General features: G+C 41.8%; 1 protein-coding gene across 1 annotated transcript in view; it reads right to left on the bottom strand.

Moving 5' to 3' along the window:
- AFG1L (AFG1 like ATPase) overlaps positions 1-23348 on the bottom strand; it is a 68643-nt gene that overhangs the window by 22618 nt on the left and 22677 nt on the right. The window contains exons 4-7 of the mRNA XM_069974805.1: positions 18348-18449; positions 16807-16937; positions 8403-8502; positions 3723-3781 (exon numbers count right to left, since the gene is read on the bottom strand). Coding sequence (XP_069830906.1) covers positions 3723-3781; positions 8403-8502; positions 16807-16937; positions 18348-18449 — 392 coding nt within the window. The remainder of the gene's footprint in view (positions 1-3722; positions 3782-8402; positions 8503-16806; positions 16938-18347; positions 18450-23348) is intronic.

Genomic DNA, 23348 nt, shown 5'->3' with positions numbered 1-23348 from the left:
ACAGTACATGTATACAGGACCCCCTACTCCATCTATACAGTACATGTATATACAGGGCCCCCTACTCCATCTATACAGTACATGTATATACAGGACCCCCTACTCCATCTATACAGTACATGTATATACAGGAGCCCCTACTCTATCTATACAGTACATGTATATACAAGACCCCCTACTCCATCTATACAGTACATGTATATACAGGACCCCCTACTCCATCTATACAGTACATGTATATACAGGACCCCCTACTCCATCTATACAGTACATGTATATACAGGGCCCCCTACTCCATCTATACAGTACATGTATATACAGGGCCCCCTACTCCATCTATACAGTACATGTATATACAGGGCCCCCTACTCCATCTATACAGTACATGTATATACAGGACCCCCTACTCCATCTATACAGTACATGTATATACAGGACCCCCTACTCCATCTATACAGTACATGTATATACAGGGCCCCCTACTCCATCTATACAGTACATGTATATACAAGACCCCCTACTCCATCTATACAGTACATGTATATACAGGACCCCCTACTCCATCTATACAGTACATGTATATACAGGACCCCCTACTCCATCTATACAGTACATGTATATACAGGACCCCCTACTCCATCTATACAGTACATGTATATACAGGACCCCCTACTCCATCTATACAGTACATGTATATACAGGGCACTACAGGTATACCAAAATGTGACTGGTCAACACTGCCACACCAGACCTGACCAATACCGCCAAACTGTGACTGGATAACACCATCATATCAGACCTGACCAATACCGCCATACTGTGACTGGATAACACTGCTATACCAGACCTGACCAATACCGCCATACTGTGACTGGATAACACTGCCATACCAGACCTGACCAATACCGCCATATTGTGACTGGGTAACACCGCCACACCAGACCTGACCAATACCGCCAAACTGTGACTGGATAACACTGCCATACCAGACCTGACCAATACCGCCAAACTGTGACTTGATAACACCATCATATCAGACCTGACCAATATCGCCATACTGTGACTGGATAACACCGCTATACCAGACCTGACCAATACTACCATACTGTGACTGGGTAACACTGTCATAACACACCTGACCAATACCATCATACTATGACTGGAAAAAACTGCTATACCAGATCTGACCAATACCACCATACTGTAACTGGATAACACTGTCATACCACACCTGACCAATACCGCCATACTGTGACTGGATAACACTGCCATACCAGACCTGACCAATACCGCTATACTGTGACTGGATAACACTGCCATACCAGACCTGACCAATACTGCCATACTGTGACTGTATAACACTGCCATACCACACCTGACCAATACCGCCATACTGTGACTGGATAACACCACTTTACCAGACCTGACCAATACCGCAACACTGTGACTGGAGAACACCGCCACACCAGACCTGACCAATACCGCCATACTGTGACTGGATAACACCGCCATACCAGACATGACCAATACCGACACACTGTGACTGAATAACACTGCCATACCAGACCTGACCAATACCGCCATACTGTGACTGGATAACACCGCCATACCAGACATGACCAATACCGACACACTGTGACTGAATAACACTGCCATACCAGACCTGACCAATAACGCCATACTGTGACTAGATAACACCGCTATACCAGACCTGACCAATACCGCCATACCCCCCTCGAAAAGACACCAGATTTTCTGGCAAGTCTGAACGGGAGGGTACTGCCCCTCTGCAAGGTGCTACCCTACGCATCAGACCATGGGTGCCTAATGGTTAATACGACCCTGCAGGTATACAGGACACTACAGGTATACAGGACCCCAAAACTATACACTACAGGTGCACGGGACCTCCACCAACTATATACTACAGGTATACAGGACCCCAAACTTTACACTACGGGTATACAGGACCCCAAAACTATACACTACAGGTATACAGGACCTCCACCAACTATATACTACAGGTATACAGGACCCCAAAACTATACACTACAGGTATACAGCAACTCCACCAACTATATACTACAGGTATATAGGACTCCAAACTATACACTACAGGTATACAGGACCTCAAAACTATACACTACAGGTATACAGGACCTACACCAACTCTATACTACAGGTATACAGGACCCCAAAGCATTATACTACAGGTATACAGGAACTCCACCAACTATATACTACAGGTATATAGGACCCCAAACTATACACTACAGGTATACAGGACCTCCACCAACTCTATACTACAGTTATACAGGACCCTCAAACTATGCACTACAGGTATACAGGACCCCCGAACTATATACTACAGGTATACAAGACCTCCACCAATTATACACTACAGGTATCCAGGACCCTCAAACTATAAACTACAGGTATACAAGACCTCCACCAACTATACATTACAGGTATACAGCACCAACTATATACTACAGGTATACAGGACCCCCGAACTATACAGTACAGGTATACAGGACCTTCATCAACTATACACTGCAGGTATACAGGACCTCCCTCAACTATACACTACAGGTATACAGCCCCCCCAACTACACACTACAGGTATACAGCCCCCCCCAACTATACACTAGAGATATGTGAGACCCGTAAAAACTATACATTGTGGGTATACAGAACCCCTCCAACTATGCACTACAGGTATACACTAATTCCACTGATTAACTCAGATGAAACAATACCTTTAGCTTGGCCTCCTGGGCACCTTAGAACAAATCTAATTAACACACTGACACTTTATACCCGGCCGCGCCAGGTACATTTTCTAGCAAGCAAAAGTGTTGGACATGCACAACCCAGTGTAAATGATGGGTGCTAAATGGTAAGCATATAAACCAATATAACTATATCAAAGAAACAGCTATGCCAAATACAAAAACCATAGCACACCAAAAAATATAATAAATAAGAGTACTTTATTATGACAGGTACAATATTATATATTAATGATCCCACAAACTAAAAACAATTAAAATATCAATCCCACAGGGAGGTACCCGGTATAGTACCACCCACAATGACACCCCAGTTTAAGTATATCACACACCCTGTATGGATAAAGTGCACGTGCAATACGTTGGTGTTCTATAACATGGTGTCAATAATCCACAATAACAATATATAAATACACTAGAAAAAGGTGTAACCAAATAAATAAGAGAGGCCAAGAGCAATATCACCTAATGTATAAGAAGTCATGTGCCAAGACAGTGAAATCAAAATCAGACCAAAATAATAGGATACCACCATAAGTAACAAACAACAGGGTGGTGATGGGGTGTCAACAAAGAGAGCCCCACGCGTTCCGTCCGCCCAAACCGGACTTCCTCAGGGGTACATTTTCTAGTACATCATAAAAATGATACGACACATGAAGGAAAAGCATGCATGAATCACAGAAAGGCTTTAAAACTGCATATTTTGTTTAACCCTTTCGGGACTGTAGTTTCTAAGATCTTAATCCAAAAGGTCTTATGCTGAAGCAAACAATTCCACCTTTAATTCACAAGCATGTGTCCTCCCTATGATTAAAATTTAGAAAGGTGTAAAACCTAACAAAGTATATCTTTCCGGCACACCATCAAAACAATGTACATGAGAGATTTAATGGGTAAATACACACATTCACAGAAATCTTTACTTACCTTTAAAACTGCAATAAACGGCACGAAGTTCACTCTCTGAAGTCCATTCTTATAAAGGTCTGGAAAAGACAAATGTTAACATTTCTATTTAACTCTATTAATAATACTAGTTAATCTATACCAATGCAATTGTTTTTGAAAAAAAAAAACACGTGAGTAGCCAGATATCCCTCCAGGGAAGAACCTAGCAAAGGGGTGGCTCCAGTAAGGAAACCACCAAAACCACCATATTAAGTGGCCCCTTCATGAAAATCCTATTCATGGCTCAGAGTACATAACACAGCTCTTACATAACATCATGAAAATTCTATGTTTGACATTTGAAGTCCAATCGTTTGGCATTTGAATACTGGTGGCTGAAGAAGGTGGGCGTAGCCCTAGGGAGTCTGGGAAAACATGGATAGAGCCTTTGGCCTATGGCTGTATCCATATTTTCCAAGCAGCCTCGGGGCTGCATCCAACTTCTTCAGCCACTGGTATTCAAATGCCAAATGATCGGATTTGAGCATGCTTGAGTTGCGCTCATCTCTAGTGTTGAGCTAATTTCAGAAAAGTGTCCAGGTTCGGCTAAGTGGTAGAACCTGAACACTTGGCATTCAACTACCGGCATCCAATTTCTCCAGACACTTTTCTGAAGTTCAACATTACTTATCTCTAATAGGTACAGAAGGAAGTTGAAGGAAAGAAAGAACCAACATATGCAGGTTAGGCTTTGTTCATACTTGTTTTCTTCGTAATGGGATGCATCAAGCATACCATATACTATATAACAGCTGACTAAGGGTCTGTTACTAAGTGGTACTTTTATTAAACTTGCAGGTTAATAGTTGCAGTGCAATGTAGACTCCCCCCCCCCAAAGAAACTAGTATCCATCTCACCAATTCCCTGCTGCCATTCTGCCTGGATACCAGCTGCTCAACACTTCCTGGTTCCCAACTCAACACATGGAAATGGCCACTTAGCCATTCACTAGCTGGGTAGGTCACTGATGCGCCCAGTAATTGGCTAGGTAGACATTGCCTGGATGTTAAGATAGGAGCCAGTAACTGGAGATCAGCGGCAACCCAGGGACCACTGGTACACAGCAGAGGATCAGTTCTGTTTTGTTGTTGGGAATCTGTCACTAGGTTTATGCTGCCTTAAATGAGGGCAGTATAAACAGGTGGCAGAATTGCTGAACAGATCGGCAAATTACTTACATCATTTTGTTCAACCGTTCTCCTAATATGCAGAAGAATAGGATTCTTGCCACACACCTTCCCCCACTGCTGATTGACAGTTGACTGCCTATAGACAGCATGGATAGATAACTGCCAATCGGCAGCTGGTGGACGGAGTTTTCTGCTTCTCATGAATATCCAGGACTACTGGGCTCATGCACATAAAGGAGAGGACTTCTTATTGTCCATGTTATTTAGGACGATATCTCTGAATCAGCTGCACAGAATCATTTAAGTGATACATCATTCTGTTCCATTTTCTCTGGTTTATGCTACCCTGAGATAAGACCGGCTAAACCTGCTGACAAAGTCTCTTTAACAAAAAGCACCCCTGTACCTCTGCACTTCCCACTACTATTGTATTAAGTCTCTACTCTTTAAAAGCAGTGAATGGCACAAATACTATTGGTTCATGGAAATTACATGTGACGTGTCAGGCCCGCTATGGCCACTGACTGGCTGAGCGGACCTGACACGTCATGACCCAGGTCCCCGCTCAGACCAGGAACTGGCCGGGGGATCGGGGACCAGAGGACAGCAAACCCCAGAACTGGAGCCAGGGAGGTAGGTGCAACTTGTTATGTTCAACCACCTACTCCCGGACTTCTCCTTTAAATTTGTCATTACCTGCTAATGCCATTATATTAAATAGGAATTGAAAGTAACTTTTTTATCTATTAAAAGGAATAACTACCCACATAATTTATTCAGAATATCAGTATGAGAGACCACAGTTACTCTATGACACTTAAGTAAGAAGACTGTATTGATTAATGTTAAGAGGAGATTTTTTTTTTTTTTTTTACTATCATTTAAATATGATGCTAATTAGAAAGGTAATGAAGTACACTATTCTCCTCCAATCTCCAACTATTAAGGATATCTTATCTACAAGGTTTTCAAAGCTTTTCTTAAAAAAAGGGGAAATAACTTAAAATTGGCGGTGTTTTCATACAGCACCTATGCAAATGCTATTGTTTAATGAACACTATGAAAGATCAGGGTTCACCACATGGTAACTCTCTTTTAAGTATGTTTTCTAAACGATGGTAGCCCAATACTGTCACCGGAGACAGAGTGTTTATATCTTCCAGCATTAGTATCATTACTAAGGGACTGAGAACTTTAAAACTCTGCGCTAGAGAAGAGAATCTTAACCCCTTAATGACACAGCTATTATGGGCATGAAGGACACGTTTTCACTAGCAGAAATGTTCCACCTGGATGTTCCGCCTGGAGGGATTTACACCATGAGAGGACCGGGGCATAATATTCTTACATCTGCTGAAAGACGTTAATGGGTTTAAGACTTTCCAGACTCTTCAAGTTGCCCCATTTGGTTCTTTTACCAGTACTATGCCGGGATTACCAATCGCAAGTAAAGCGGACACCTGTTGCCATCCAGTCTCACTTGGTATTGGATTATACAACACATATCTCAGCTTTATTTGCAATTTCTTAGCCAGCACTTAAAGGTGAAGTGCAGCGGAAGAGAGGGGAAATTGATTACAAGTAAGAACTTGCCTCTCCCTGTACCTGCAATGAGCAGCCACAGGACTCCAGCCAGGCTCCGGGATCTAGCACTGCACACGCCACGACCTGACTGATGGACTGGCCACTCAGCCAGTCAGTGACTGGGGTGCGACGCTGACTGATGGACGTCACAGGCTGATGGACGTCACAACTCGGGGAAAAATTACTTCCGGCAGGGGTCCCGTGGCCACTCCAGCCGCTCACCCTGGGCTCGGGGAGAGGTAAGTTTCTACTTGTAATCAATTTTACCCCTCCCCCTGCAGGCTGACGGCCTTTTGAAATCACCAGACTTCTCCTTTACCACGTTTTTCATCTCATGCATTTCAGAAATGAGAAAGGGATTTGCCTGGTATCACAGAAAATGAGTGGCGTGAGGTACTTGCATTGGCCCCGAACGTGTCCCTGTGTGAGGCAAAATGTTTATCCCAATTGTACCTTATACATACGTTGTATAAAACTCCATTGTTTTCACATAGGATATGGGGCACTGGCTGGGGCTGGAGCACTGGAGGCAGGCCGGTCCACCCCCCATGAGAGGAAACCCCCTCCCCTTTGTGAAGCGGCTCCATTGATTCTAAGAAGCTGCGTCACAGAGGGGCGGGGGTTTCCTTCCACTGGGGGCAGGCCAGCGTGCCCCAGTGCTTCAGTCCCAGCCAGTGCCGGGTAATAGACCGGCGCCGTGCGCGGGAACCAGGCCATGGTTCAAAAAAAGCACCAAGTCACCTGCTTCCCGGTGCCGGCCTATTGATATGCTACACTTAAAGCGAATATACCTGATGGTACATTTGCTTTAAACTGCTTCAAAAAAGATGCCCAACCCCTAAAAGGGTCACATGATTGCTTTTAGCCGGTAACATTTCTTGGGGGACCTGTATTTTTCCATAGCACCGTAAAAATCTGGGATCTTACTAAGACAAGTCTTTTTTTTGCGGATCAGATTGTGTACTCGTAAACTACTAATTGTGTAAATAGCCCAACAGAAATCAATGGGCACTGGTTCAAAAACGTAATTGTGAATCTGTAGTTACGGAATTAATTACGGAAGCTGTAAATTAGGCCTACTGGGCACATTGCAGCAAGTCCAGAGATTTCTGGTTAACATAACAAGAAAGTCCTGTACATACTTAAACGCAATAAACTAAAAACATACTGAAAAGAATGTCACAAGACCAAACCCCAAGGGCCGCCCCACACCCCGCAGGCGCAGGTGGCAGAAAAGGTGGCCGCCAAGCAACACAAGTGTGAACAAGGTGTTACTACTCACTAATGCACGAGCAGGTAGAATGGGAGAAAGAGGAGGTACTTACCATATGTACAAACGTGCTTCCTGCCAAATGGAGTCACATGGATCTTACACTTGTGTTGCTTGGCGGGCATCTGCGGGGTGTGTGGGGGGCCCTTGGGGTTTGGTCCTGTGACAGTGGGGTTGCAGGGCCACTCTATGGCCCCCCTACCCTGCTCGCGTTTGCTTTTTGGGGTTGGCGTTCACTGACTGTCACAGTGTTGTTTAGTGTAGGGAAGACCTGCATGCGATAAATGAGGCAATATGGTTTGATCAGATTATATACCAACTTCTGATGTTGGTTTTTAATGTAGCCGAACAAGATTTAGTGTCAACCATGGGTGCGATGTGCAGCCATTTCTGTTCTCCAGGCTTGTGCATTATATTCTAGGGTAACCAGACAGATAGTTTTACACATTCCTGACTGATAAAAATTTGCTGTGTTTTCTATAAAACAAATTCATTTAACTGTCCCCTCTGATATGTCATATCTATCAGTATTGGTATGGATTTGATGATGCAGGTTTTATGCTGTGTAAATCAATACAAGTAAATAATTAAACACTACATCAAACTTGTAGCAGATACGCCAACTATAAATTAAATAAATAAATCAAAGTTAAAAATGAACTACATAAATTTACCCTCTGGTGGTCTGTTTGATGTCGCTACAACGACAACTCCATTTTGAAAGAGATTTTCAAATAGTTGCTTTAGGATCATGGCATCAGCAATATCTGTCACCTGCAGAAACAGAACATAATTCATACAGTAAAATGTGCCTAACAGGTCTACAGTTTTAGCATGCATGTTACATATCATGACAGCAGACCCAAAATGTAAATCAACAGTAGATGTGAAATGAATCAAGTTTGCATTATATATTCATTATTTTGTTTTTAGTTATAATGCTGTAAAAAAAAAAGCTATACTTACTTGTATTCAGGCCCAGTCTCCTGAAGCTTTTTAGACTAGAGACTAAACACATGAAGTCCCGGCCAGTACAGAGTGTACATCAGTCACATGGCTGCCTACCCTGTGAACACACAGATGACCTGGCAAACACTGGACTTCCTGTGTTTAGACTCTAAAAAAAACAAACAAAAAAAGTCAGAATAAAGGAACTGCCGTGTTTTTTATGTTAACTAAAAAAATGAATGTAAATTGAAAACTTGCTTTATTTCACATTTACTGTTCATTTGGGATTTAAAAGTTATAACAACAGTGACACTTTAAAGAGGCGGGGGGGGGGGCGGAGTTACAAACCTTCTACAAAGGAACAGTGCAGGGACCATTGCTTATGGTTAGGGTGAATAGGCTTTACAGCAGCCATAGGCACCACTGGAACCTGGAGTGTGGAGACATTTCTATGGGAGAGTGTTCTAGGAATGCTCTGTGACCTGTGCAGAGGTTGGTGGGCAGCAAGGGGAAGGTTGTAAAGTACTCATCTGTCCGCAATCCAGCGATAAGCCGGTTCCAGCGCTCATGTGCCATCTGGCATCCCCTCTAGCCTAGGTTACTAGCCGTGTCATCATTGCGGCTGAGTAAACTATTAGGTGACCGGCACTGCTGTGTTATTTCATTGCATTACTGCATCATTTCATTAAAGTAATTAATGATTTAAAGGGAGCCAATGACGCTAAAAACCCTGCTACAACTCTAAATATGTCCCTATAAGCCCCCAAGAACTATTCCTAGACATATAAGTAAAGACTGCCAACATATATCCTGAAAAACAAGTTTGTAAAACTCACCCATCCAGCCAAGTGGGCGTTGTAGAGCTTCTAAGTAATCAAGGCTGGTGGGAAACTTTGTCAGCAATCACGCCTCCCTGGCAGTGTCGCTGTATAGGAGCCAGCAGCGTCACACAGGGGCCGCCTCTCAGCGCAGATGCTGCCAGGGAGGAGTGACTTCTGGCAAGATTTCCCACCAGCCATGACTACTTAGGAGTTCCGGAACACCCACATGGCTAGATGGGTAAGTTTTACAAACCTTTTTTTTTCCGGACATATAAGTAATTTTTACAGTGTTTACTTATATGTCCGGGAACAGTGCTGGGGGGTATATAGGGGCATATATACAGCATTTTTAGCATTATTGTTTCCCTTTAATTGCCATCCAGCCACCCTTCATTGCGTTAAAGCTATGAAACTCCAACCTATGTGAACATAATCTAATTTTTATACTTCATTCATAAATATCTAGCTTTATACAATTATTTAAAAGGTAATGTGTCACTAAGAATTTTTTCTTACACTGATCAGAGCCAGATAAAGAATTTTTTTTTAATGTTTCAATTTCCTGATTGTAATTTTTGTACTTTCAGTCCTACTTGGACAGTCATAAATTGTGATCCTGTGAGTGATGATAATGAAGAGACTGCTGAAAGGTTTTCTCTGCAGAAGAGGAAAAAATTGCAAGATTTCAAAGAAAAATAACACCAAAAATTCTTTAAAAATATGTTTAACATGAAAAAACCTTGTCGTTTTCTGACGATACGTTCTCTTTAAGTCAGCATTTGTGCTGAAACCGTTAAATCACGCGATTTTTAAACTGGCTAGTGGTTAATATTATAAAATCTGAGATCCACTTATACCACCATATCAAAAACATGGCTAAAACCAATGCCTTTCATTCAAAGAATACAAGTGCTTACTTCACAAAGTCGGGATAAACATTAGGGTGATCCATTTAATTAGAGCCAATATAATGAACGCCACAAAACATGAATGTTATTTTACATTCCCATTATTTTCGAGCTACAAATGGTGAAAGATGAGAAGATACTAGGTTACAGCACTTTAGTAAGCTACTTGTCCTCTGTAGTTGAGTGGAATCAAATGATACAGATACTATTATAGGATAACTGAACAATACAATTCAGCAGATGGCCTATCTGAAATCCATGTACCTTCATGGTGAGCCAGGGCTTTATTAATATTGTCTGAAACAATTGTTCATAGTCACTTCCTTAATAGACCTTAACCTGTAACCTCCCAACAGCCCAATGTGCCGCACAAAGGAAGTGCACTTCAAACAGACACCAAGCGCACCAATTTCTTTACTAAATGAAGACATAGGCATTAGAGCATTTACACTAATTAACTGCATCAATGCCTCTGTGATATCCAGCATACAGACGAGTGTACCGCTATTATGTGCGTACATCTGGTAACACTGGTTTTCTTCTTCTTAATGTTTGTATACTCATTATTCACATATTGTGAGTGATCAGATGAGGGTGGGAGGGCTATAGACAAGTATTTAGAGGGTAAATTGGCTGAAACACTCCCTCTCGTTCTGAACCACTAGAATATCTGCCCATCTTATTTTTTGCGTATGCTTATGGATTTACTCTTAAAGTGCAAATAAACATACATAGTAACATAGTTAATAAGGTTGAAAGAATACAAGAGTCCATCAGGTTCAACCTAGGAAAACATTTTTTTTTTTTTTACAAAGAATAAATTCTATTTTTACAGGGAGAGTTAAAAATCACTTCAATTGACACCAGGAAGTTGATGGTACAGCTTTAAAGTAAACATTAAGGCTGGGTTCACACTACATATATTTCAGTCAGTATTGTGGTCCTCATATTGCAACCAAAACCAGGAGTGGATTAAAAACACAGAAAGGATCTGTTCACACAATGATGAAATTGAGTGGATGGCCGCCATTTAATGGCAAATATTTGCTGGTATTTTAAAACAACGGCTGTTATATTGAAATAATGGCAGTTATTTACAGTTATATGGCGGCCATCCACTCAATTTCAACATTGTGTGAACAGATCCTTTCTGTGTTTTTAATCCACTCCTGGTTTTGGTTGCAATATGAGGACCACAATACTGACTGAAATATACGTAGTGTGAACCCAGCCTAAAGGAGTATTGCCCTCAGGTAAAATACATAATGAATCATCCCCCTCCTGGAGATTAACAATTCGTTCCATACTTGCCATTATCTTTTCAGTCTCGTTCCCCCAGTTCTGAGCCTGCTGCATTTTGCTGAAAAGACTGGGGGAAGGAGACTGAAAATATAGTAAAGTATGGAATAAATTGTTAGTATCCAGGAGAGGGGATGATTAAACATGTATTTTACCCAAGTGGAATGCCTCTTTAATTTACTCTTTTAGGGTACCTTCACGCGTACCGTATCGCTGCGCATTTATCGCTGCAAGTTTCTCACACATAAATCTGCAGCGATACTGATTGCTATCAAGTCAATGTATGTGTATTCTTGCTGCGTGTTTGGTGCAATTTTTACATGCGAGTACTTTGATTTTCACATGCGAGTTCAACACCACAACAAACGCAGCTACTTTCATGCGAGTTCGGTGTGATAAATACGCAGCGATACAGTACGTGTGAAGGCACCCTTAGATTACAAACATCATTTTTCAACTTAAAGTGAATGTGTTACCTAGATTTGATTTTAATTCCAGAATTTTTTATATATTTTTTTACAATTCTATTTCTATTTTCTTCATTTTATCTTTAGTACATTATTATGGAGGCAGCCATAATGTCTGAGCTGTTTTTAACAGCATCTTTAGATGCTATTATTTTATAGGACAGGTCTGTTAGCATGCTTTGTGACCCGGTCAAAGGTCATTCTACAGGGGAGGGGAGGTTGAACTGCGTTTGTCTTATCTAAACTACTTGCACAGCTCCACCCGGTTCTGGCGATCAGCGCTGGTTTCTTCATGTGCATCGGCCCACCTGAGAAGGTGGACCTGGTTCCCCAAGTTTAATATTATAACATCCCCTCAGTGGCACGCCTTCATTAACATCAAGTCAGGCTGCGTCACGGGTCCGCCTCCAGTGCATAAAACTTTTTTTGAGAGGTGAAATTGAAAGAATGTTCCTCAAGTCAGTAAGATTTATATAGCTTTTATTTCATTTCACTACTTTAAATTTTGTTTGTTTGTTTTTTTATTGATAAACGTGTTTTAAATTGCTCTTTTGGTCTATGAGAGCTAATTTAGGTGTCATTTTTTGTGCCATGATCTGTACTTTTTATTGGTACCTCTCTTGCATATATACAACTTTTTGATATCTCTGTATTCAAATTTTTGCGGACGTGAGGTGACCAAAAATCTGCAATTCTGTGCTGTCAGGTTTTTTGCGCTTAAACCTATTACTGTTAGAGATCAGCAATGTAATAGTTTATTCTGCACACATCACTATTAGGGTGCCTTCACACCTACCGGATCCACAGCGGATCTCACTTCTGAGGATTCGAATCGAGAACCGCTGCAGATCCGGTACCATTCACCCCTATGATAGCACATATTCGCAGCGGGATTAACATCCCGCTGTGAATATGTGCTTTAACCCCTCGCTGTCCGCAGCACCGCCGCCACATTAGCCCATCCTCGGCCGCATCCCCCATCTCCGGTCGCATCCCCCCATCCCCCGCCGCATCCAGCAGCCCGCATCCCCTATCCCCAGCCGCATCCTGCAGCCCGCCACCGAGAGCATAAAGTACCTGCTCGGCGGCGCGGCTGCAGTGAGGCTTCCGGCTCCGATCCCGCTCATTAGCGGGTACGGAGCCGGGAGCCTCACTGGAGCCGGGAGCCTCACTGCAGCCGCACCGCCGAGCAGGTACTTTATGCTCTCGGCGGCAGGCTGCAGGATGCGGCCGGAGATGCGGGCTGCTGGATGCGGTGGGGGATGGGGGAATGCGGTCTGCTGGATGCGGCGGGGGATGGGGGGATGCGGCCGAGGATGGGCTAATGCGGCGGCGGGGCTGCGGATAGCGAAGGGTTAAAGCACATATTCATAGCGGGATGTTAATCCCGCTGCGAATATGTGCTATCATATGGTACCGAATCCGCAGCGGTTCTCGCTTCGAATCTGCAGAAGTGAGATCCGCTGTGGATCTGGTAGGTGTGAAGGCACCCTTAAACATATTTACTACGGGAAATGATTTTTATTTATAAATTTTTTTTTTTACTCTTATTTGTAGTGCCCATATGGGATATCTATGAGCAATACCATGATTGCTTATAGAGATCAATGTTATCTTGACTCGATTGCTACAGGCTGCTGGAGGCAGTCTACAGCAATCACAGAACTAGAACATAACAGCATCAAGACTCAGAAAAGCCTTTGCGCTATGAGTATGACGGACAAGCTTCCCGCATTCACATTGTAGATAGCTAATTCCCCCCACTGGACAATGAAGGTTTTTAAAAGCCATTTAAATGCCACTGTCAGTTTTGACAGCAGCATCTAAATGGTTAATTAGCTGTCAAGGGTGATCGGGCTGTGACAGCTAAGAGCCGTGCTTCTAAGCTGCTGAGAGCAGCCGGTGGGCAACATGTATAGATTGGGCTCATGTCCTGAGCTCGCTTTAAACATAGTTGAAGGCACCAGGATGAGCATACTAGTCCTGGGTCATCAATTGGTTAAAAAGTTGAACAGCAACTTGCAAAGGCATAATATAGATAATTAGAAACTATTTGATCAAACAGTATGTACCATCTCACAGTGCATACCTGCACAGTGTGAATAATGGTATTGGTTGTGTTGGCTATACTTTTGTTTTTCTGTACATATGGGGGCACCTCCATTTGGGTGTGCACTCCACCCATCTCTGGTGGGTGTTTTAAGCTAGACTAGATGGATTCTGCATACCCATAGTGTAGGTTTAGTATTAGCCCAAGTGAGGCCAGTGTCTGTGTAGGACTATCTCTCTTCACAATTACCAATACCACAATAGTGGTATTGGTTGTGCAGGTCATTTGCAGGTCATTTTCTTCTTTATTTTTCTATGCCATCAGGCATGTCAAAAGTTATCCATTTCTGCTGTGATCAGAAGTGGCTGTGGTCTCCCTTCGGCTATATCTCCTGATCAGAATAGGTCTCAGCAGTGAGACCCACTGTGATCAATAACTTTTGACACACCCGATGACCTGCCAAAAGTAATTTTTAATGACAGTGACTCTTTAACAAAAATTCAAATGTTAGAACGTGTAAATAAATATTCATGGCCGTCTTCCAATTTTAAACAATTGGACGAGAAATAATTGTAAACTTTACGAGACAGCCAGAACATTTCATGTAGCCCCAGCAGGTAGACAATTTATAGTTGCATCAGTTACCTGGCTCCTGTGAACAGTAACATATAGCGGGCTGATAAACAAGTACACTGGTGTCATTATAAAATGCTGTACCAGATGAGACGCTTGACTCCAGTGACGAAACTCATGTTTGTAGAGACGAGAATTGTGGAGCGGCTTCAGATAATTGGCGTGCAATTGACGTGCATTTAACTTTTTCTCTTTATGTCTTATTACAGTTGTAACGATTTCCCTTTCACGGAGGCAAACATTACTTCTGAACCAGTGTTTGGAAAGCTCTGTAATAACATTTGGATTATATGACCGATAGAAATATACCAAACTGTCTGATAGATGAAGAAAAAAAAAAGCACTGAATAGATGTGCCTGGGGCTATAATGTAGTGTTTTGATGCTGCACGATTCCAATGCCTTTTGCCTTAGGAGAATAAATTGATTTGTAAAAGCTATCTAATTAATAAAGCAAGAGTCACTTGATGTGCTTGCTTGCCAATTTATTCTCTTTTGATCTTGTCCCCTTACTTATACTGTAAAATTACAGCTCTGTTTCAGAGACGGAGAAGTAAGCAGAAAACAATGGGCAACGTATTCTTGTAATAGTTTTCCCTTTTTTCCCCCCCCCCCAGTATCTCGCATTCATTATACTGTAGAACAAAAGACAAGGCTACAAATTACCACTAATGGCAGTCTACTAATGAAGAGAATGGAGAAGTTTCATTAGCATTTAAGAGAAAAGATTTATTATGACCTAGAGTTGCTTTCTATTATGACTCACTTAACTAAAAAAAAAAGGGAAAAGAAAAATCTAATAGTTAATTTACATGTGTAAGTGCCTGGGACTCTGTCATCGGCTGATTGGTACAGAGCCACATAATGAATAGCAAATATAAGCATATATAACCAGTAATTAGTGTTGGCGCAAAGCATGTGTATCCTGTTAGAAATTTAAATCTTTATTCTGTTTTTTGGGGGGATTTTTTATTTTGAAGGTATATTTCATATACATGAACTTAATGTCAGTTTGAGCAATTCATATCAGACTGGCATATGTGTAGAGATGAGCGAACCTCGACCACGATTGGATTCATCCGAAGCCAAGTGTGCAGCATTTGATTACCAGTGGCTGGAGAGGTTAGATGCAGCCCTAGGGAGTCCTGGGAAACATGGATACAGCCTATGGCCTATGTCATACAATTTCTTCAGCCACCAGTAATCAAATGCTGCATTCTCAGGTTCAAACGTTGCCTTTACGTCTTTTACCCTGTAGTAAAACTGACATGTTATCTATGTTCCTCAAGTCAGTACAATGACAATGATAGGCATTGTATGTAAATTTTATCTTATTTTACTTCTTTTAAAAAACTAAAACATTTCAAAAATTTATAAATGTGCTTAAAATTGCTGTATTCTGATCCCTATAACATTCTTACTTATTGGTTTTTGGGGCTTTTTGAGGGCTAATTTTTTGCACCATAATCTGTAGTTTTTATCTGTACCTGACTTATTATAATAATAGTTATTTGTATAGCGCCAACAGACTCTGCAGCATATATGTGACTTTTGGATCAGTTTTTATTACATTTTTTATGGTTGCTGACCCAGATGTCAGGCAACCCAGGAGGCCTCACAGAGGCCTTGGACTGCTCTGACATCGGGTTGCCTGCACAAGATCTTGCAGCGGAGAGCCAATCCCGCCACCGCACCAACAATGAAGGTTAGTGAACACCACCTAAATGGCGCTGTCAGTTTTGACTGTGACATCTAAATGGTTAATGAGCCGACACAGCCGATTGGATCAAGGCAGCTAAGAGCCATCCTGCCCGGCTGCTGATCACGTCATGAGCCCTCTCTGTACTCTCTTACCGACAGCATGACGAGAATACCCCTCATTGATCGCTAAGAGGTTAAGCACATAATATAAATATGTATACATAAAAGAAAGTCCTTCTGTCAACTGCTTACCTGAAACTCATCAAAGCACAGAAGACATGCTTCTTCACTTATTTCTTCAGCTATGGGGGCGATGGGGTCGTATGTTTTAGCCATGAATCCCACCTTTCTTTTAGGTAAGGTTTTTTTAAGTCTATGTATTCCTAAACATAAACAAGCATTATTATTATTATTATTATTATTATTATTATTATAATTAATACATACTACATACATTTCTGTGAAACACTGATCTCAACACAAAAAACTCAAGTTCAAAACTGCTGACACTGTTAGATAGATCTTAAGGCTAGGGGACACATGGTACCTTTCATATTTCTGTTTGTGCATAATGTAGAAAAATGCTAGAAAGAAAGACACATTCCCAAGCTCCTTAAAGAAGTCCGGCGAAAATTTTTATTAAAGTACCGTATATCCCCCCCCCAAAAGTTATACAAATCACCAATATACACTTATTACGGGAAATGCTTATAAAGTGCTTTTTTCCCTGCACTTACTACTGCATCAAGGCTTCACTTCCTGGATAAAATGGTGATGTCACTTCCTGGATAAAATGGTGATGTCGCGACCCGACTCCCAGAGCTGTGCGGGCTGTGGCTGCTGGAGAGGATGATGGCAGGGGGACACTGAGGGACACAGGGCACTGAAGGGATACTGAGCATCTTTCTGCCATCATCCTCTCCAGCAGCCACAGCCCGCACAGCTCTGGGAGTCGAGTCGTGACATCACCATTTTATCCAGGAAGTGAAGCCTTGATGCAGTAGTAAGTGCAGGGAAAAAAGCCTTTTATATGCATTTTCAGTAATAAGTGTATATTGGTGATTTGCATAACTTTTAGGGGCAATACAATACTTAAATAAATATTTTTGCTGGACTTCTCCTTTAACTGCTGAGAGCTGTAAGGACTTTTAACTCCCCCTCCCATACCTGTTCTTTCTTGTGACCTACCTTTCAGCTTATAGGCATAAGAATGGAAGCAAGGGGGCACACCAGTTTGCTGCACTTTAGAAGCACAGAAAGGTATATGAGAGGTACTGTGTCTCCTTGAACATCTATGTAAAAGTGTCAGGAATGTGGAATGTAAATTGCAGCTGACAGATACATTTTGATAATAAGGAATTGCAACAAAAGCAAGTGTTAAACTGAATTTTTTTCACCTACTGTATATATGGCCCTATTGTATGGGCCATCTGCATGAACAACCTAATCATATACCTCCACAGGATTAACCCAAACAAATACAAAACTAAATATGCAAAAATATATCCTTTTATTGAAATACATCAAACAAATACAAGAAATTAACCATGAATAATTAAACAGTCACATGTATAGGAGCTGAACCAATGTCCAGATCCCGTAGAAGTAAATTAAAGCTGAAGACTAGATGGATATAATAAAAACCATTTACAAACAATAGTACTGGCCACTGGCCATATTACACATACACACATATAATCATGCTATGAAAGCTAATAATTTACAATGAGACCAGAACATAAAATAAAAAAACAATAGGCTTATGTAGTAAAAGTCAAGTTGGGAAGACTTACTTTCATGTACATCAAGCATAAATCCATGAAAGTGCACTCTTATTTTCTTCTCAACTTCAACATGTGCAAAAAACATGTCCATTACCATCGTCTTGCCAGTGCCTTAAATGAAAAGAAACAAGAATACATTGCATTTTTATTAAATAAGTGTAATGTTAGTTTTTCTGCCGACAAACACATTGATGCACTGATGGGTTTTTTCAGATTTTTAAATCAGATTTTTTTTTTAATTGAAAAATTTCCAAGGTAAAAACATACAAAAATAAAAAGGTGCCCCAATGGGAGCACCAGTTATAATTTAGTTTTTAGCGATAAAAACACCCACAATTTATGTATTAACAAAAGGGAAGGGCAGTCTAATCCCACAGTTGTAAATGTGTGGGCTCCTAGAGCCTTATATAAGTATGGAAATGGTATTGGAGAAAGTGGGCTGAGGGGTCCATGCTGTCACTATCTCACTTATTAATATGTTGTAACTGAGAGGATATATAGTACACCAAGGCGTTAGGGACTGAAAAACCACCATCCTCCTTTCTTCTCTGTAGCGTTTCTAATCATTTATGGGCATGTTTGACTGTTGCTCTTATAAAAGTATCACAATGAAAGAAGGTAAAGTAGAAATGGCATCCAGATCATATTAACCCCTTAACAACCTATGACATGCATTTTTGACATAGGGCTGTTAAAGGTGAATGGAGCTTGCTTGAAACACAGCAGGTCACAGTTGCAACTCCTGTCATGGCTATTTCACCTTTTAGATGCAGCTGTCACATAAGTCATTGGTGGTTTAGTGATCCGGATTGACTCCCCACAATAAGATCATGGGAAGCCGGTTTGTTGTCAATACAGTATGAGGCCTCCTGCATCCAGCAGGCTCAAGCAATAAAACACAGAGAGTACAGATGTACTGCATTTATGTCTATGAGCAATCAAGGTATTGCTTATATAAGTTCCCTAGGGTGACTACAAACGTGTATTAAAAAAATGTTTATCATAAGTTTAAATTACCCTTCTATTACAAAGTACATTTGGCCCCACAAAAACAAACTGCAACCCTTCCATTTCCCCTAATAGTGCACACGTGTACTTATTTACCATTTATCCATGATGGCAAAAATCCTAATCCAAAACTCCTGAAGTTCCTTACAGTCCCACAATAATGCTTCAAATCTGCTCCTTGTGCTAAACACCTACCACATTTCCCTTTCTCTTTATTGCCCCATTTCAAAAAGTCTTTTGGACAATAATATAACCTGTGAAATATAAAAAACACTGTACCATTTTATGCTTTTTATCTGTGAGACACTCATTACTAAATTTGTATAACTGCGTGATCCAACAAGAATTTTCAACCACCAATCTCTCCTTATTTTCAATCCCCTGTATGGCCATTTTGATCTGTTGGTATCTCAGTCGACAAATGTCACTATCTACTAACTCCTTTATTTCTCCATACTCTTTTATTCTACCTTCCCTACAAAATTGGGACACTTTCATCAACCGCCTTGAAGTCCAGGAAGTCATCTCAGGAAGGGTCAGTATATCCAACTTTAACCTTACTCTTTTCCGATTCCAGATAAGCTCGTTTAATACTCTTTCCATTTTTTTTAAATATGTTTTTGTTAATCCAAACTGGAGAATTGGAGAGGACATACAACAATTGGGGAAGCCAAATCATTTTGACTAACCCTATTTTATCTGACCTAGATAGCGGCATCCTATTCCATACCCGCATGCGGGTATTGACAGGCACTCTTTAACGGGTTACACAGATTTACTTTACCAAGCACAGATAGGGAGAGCTTACATCAGGCTACCAAATAAAGGGGCAGTGTCACAAAGCAAAAAAGGTAAAATCAGATGTGCAACACATATATGTGTGTGTGTATGCATGAAGGAGTACAAATGTGCTGTTTTTAGTAAACGCTGTACCATTTTTCTTCTATATATATCCGATTTCCTCTATGAACTGTGACCCAGCTGTTGCCATGTAACAGTGCAGACACTTCCCAATGCATATCAATGCAGCCAAGGATTCAATTGCCAGCACAAACAATAGTGGGGAGCATGTACAGTCCTATCCCAGAATGACAACCCTTTTAACTTACAGTTTGTCTGTCAGACTGTGGTAGAGAAATTTTATCCGTGAAAAAAAACGTAACATCTCCTGAACCACAGGTCCAAAAATGGCCACAGATAATTCCACTCAACGCTATCAAAGGCCTTAGGGGCATCAAGGGAACAGACTACATGGTTGGTCGGTTATCTAAAGGAAGCTGAAGACTGAGATATAGTCTATGAATATTAAAGGAGAAGTATGGCGAAAATTTTTATTTGAGTATTGTATTGCCCCTCCAAAAGTTATACAAATCCCCAATATACACTTATTACGGGAAATGCTTATAAAGTGCTTTTTACCCTGCACTTACTACTGCATCAAGGCTTCACTTCCTGGAAAAAATGGTGATGTCACGACCCGACTCCCAGAGCTGTGCGGGCTGTGGCTGCTGGAGAGGATGCTGGCAGGGGGACTGAGGGACACAGGGCACTGGAGGGACAATGAGCATCCCTCTGCCATCATCCTCTCCAGCAGCCACAGCCCGCACAGTTCTAGGAGTCGGGTCGTGACATCATCATTTTGTCCAGGAAGTGAAGCATTGATGCAGTAGTACATGTAGGGAAAAAAAGCACTTTATAAGCATTTCCCGTAATAAGTGTATATTTGTGATTTGTATAACTTTTGGAGGGCAATACAACTCTTTAATAACAATTTTCGCTGGACTTCTCCTTTAAAGCGATACTGTATGTAGCTAAACAACTGCAGGTGCTGTTGCTCTCCTGAGCAGAAGTCCTTCCTGGTCTTTTCCAATTTGCGTCCAGTGGCTTGGTTTTGCTAAAAAAACGTCTTTTATTCAGCGGCAGCTGAGTCAATGAGACGTAGCCTAGGACGTCCATATCTTAGGCCTGTTATACCTCTCCTTCTTACTTCTCCCCCCTCCTCCGCTCAGTCATGCCCCAAGCAAATAGTTTGCATCATCATACTATGTGTTACCTTCAGCTCACGCATGTGCCTTAGTTTCCGGATGACGCGTACTTTGATGATGGGAACTTATTGCCGGGGACTATCTAAGGGACCAGGCAGGCTCTATCATCTGCAGAGTGTCTAGGGAGCTCAATTTCAGCTAGATAGGCCTGAAGTTGTTACTGTGTACAAACTAAAAGAAGGGAATAAAACTGACCATAAAAGTTTTAAAAAACTGATAGCATGTCACTCATAGCATGAATTATATTGCCAATGCACTGTAGTGCAGGAAGAGTAGAGAAGTCGATGCAGCTGTTTTAACTTGAGTGTACTCTAAGCCCCAATCTTGCACTTGGCTTTAAGTGAGCTGTTATACAGTCATTACACTCTATTTACAGTACAGCCAGACCTATCTTAATCGTGGTAGGTAATCTCTTCACTAGTAATACATCACTAAATTGGCAATCCAAGGCGCTGTACCTAGTCCCATTTATTTGTAAAAAGCAAATGTGTTACATGGAAAATTTCATTTGACTGCTTGGCTGGACCATCAAATGGCCCGATCAACATTTGGCATACTAAGCATATTTAGCCCCTTTTAAAAGATCAGGCTGATAAAACAATGGGACTTCTTACCCTGAATTCGAAGCTATAACTCTTACTTTTTTCCAGTGCCAAGGAATAAGCTTTAGGCTGCATTCAAACGTCCTGTAAAGGTCCATACCCACAGACAATTTTGGGAACCATTCAAGTGTATGCAGCCATTCACACAATCCGTCCCGCGACCCCCCCCCACGATCCTCCCCGTGAAAAAAATAGCACATGTCCTAGTGCGGATCGCAGTATAGATTCCCCCGCCGCCAGCAGCAGAGATGACAAGCTACTCACCTAGTCCCCTGTGCCAGCCGGCTACATGTTCACCAGAAGTGGAAGGAAGGGGGTATGTGAGTTGTCAGATATGGTGACCGGAGCGCACATTATGCACTCTGGTCATCTCTGCTGCCGGGGGGCGGAGGTGCTGCACTGCTAAGGGATCGTGTGAATGAGGCCTTATAAGATTTAAGAATATTAAAGATATAAAGCCAAACCGGGGTTTACTTTGGGCTACAAAAGCCCAGCAACATAAGGCCTGTGAATCTAAACAAAGTGCGCATTTATTTGAGGACATAGGGGGGTTAGGGGCTGAATATTGACAAGCTTTTGCAAAGAGAGGACCCACCTAGGATGGTTAAAAGATTCTTTTAGTTGATTATTTACAGGGCTGACATGTTACCCCAGGTTCCAGCTTCTTGTGAAATGACATTTGCACAGGTTACATAGGTTACAGAGCATGGTTAAAAATGTTTCACATACAAGGAATAGGGTCTGGAGATATTCATAGTGTCTAGGGGGCTTGCCATGAAGCATGTCACTAAATGCCATTAAAATATAGCTCAGGCAAGATGGCTGCTTCATCATAATGTTGTGGAGCGAATAAAAGGACAAGTTAGGAGCAGAGATGTGAAAAGTGCTCATTTTCTCACTCCCTTTTCTGACCTGTAAAAACCTGTATGTCACAATCAAAAGGCAAGTATGATGGATGGGGGAAGGTAGGCTAGCTAACATGAGCAAAGGCCCTTGTCTCCCCATGGGGTAGGCTACAATTATAGAGACTAAGAGTGGGTTCACACTAAGGAATTCTCGCGGACAATGTCTGTGGAATTCCGTCAGCTGTCCGCCCGCACGGGCACGCGCTTTTCCGCCTGCTCCATAGACAGCATTCTATGGGCCGGCGTATTCCGCGATCCACTGAAAGAAGTGACATGACACTTCTTTCAGAGTATGGCGGAATACGCCGGCCCATAGAATGGTGTCTATGGGGCCGGCGGAAAGGCACCCAGATGTGCGGGTGGACAGCTAAGGGAATTCCGTGGACATTGTCCGCGAGAATTCCGTAGTGTGAACCCACCCTAAAGTAGTAAATAACACTACCTACTGTC

Source organism: Dendropsophus ebraccatus, chromosome 6, assembly GCF_027789765.1.
Source record: "Dendropsophus ebraccatus isolate aDenEbr1 chromosome 6, aDenEbr1.pat, whole genome shotgun sequence".
Lineage (NCBI taxonomy): Eukaryota > Metazoa > Chordata > Amphibia > Anura > Hylidae > Dendropsophus > Dendropsophus ebraccatus.
The sequence above is the reverse complement of the archived record's forward strand: the minus strand, read 5'-3'. Positions and strand labels throughout refer to the sequence as shown.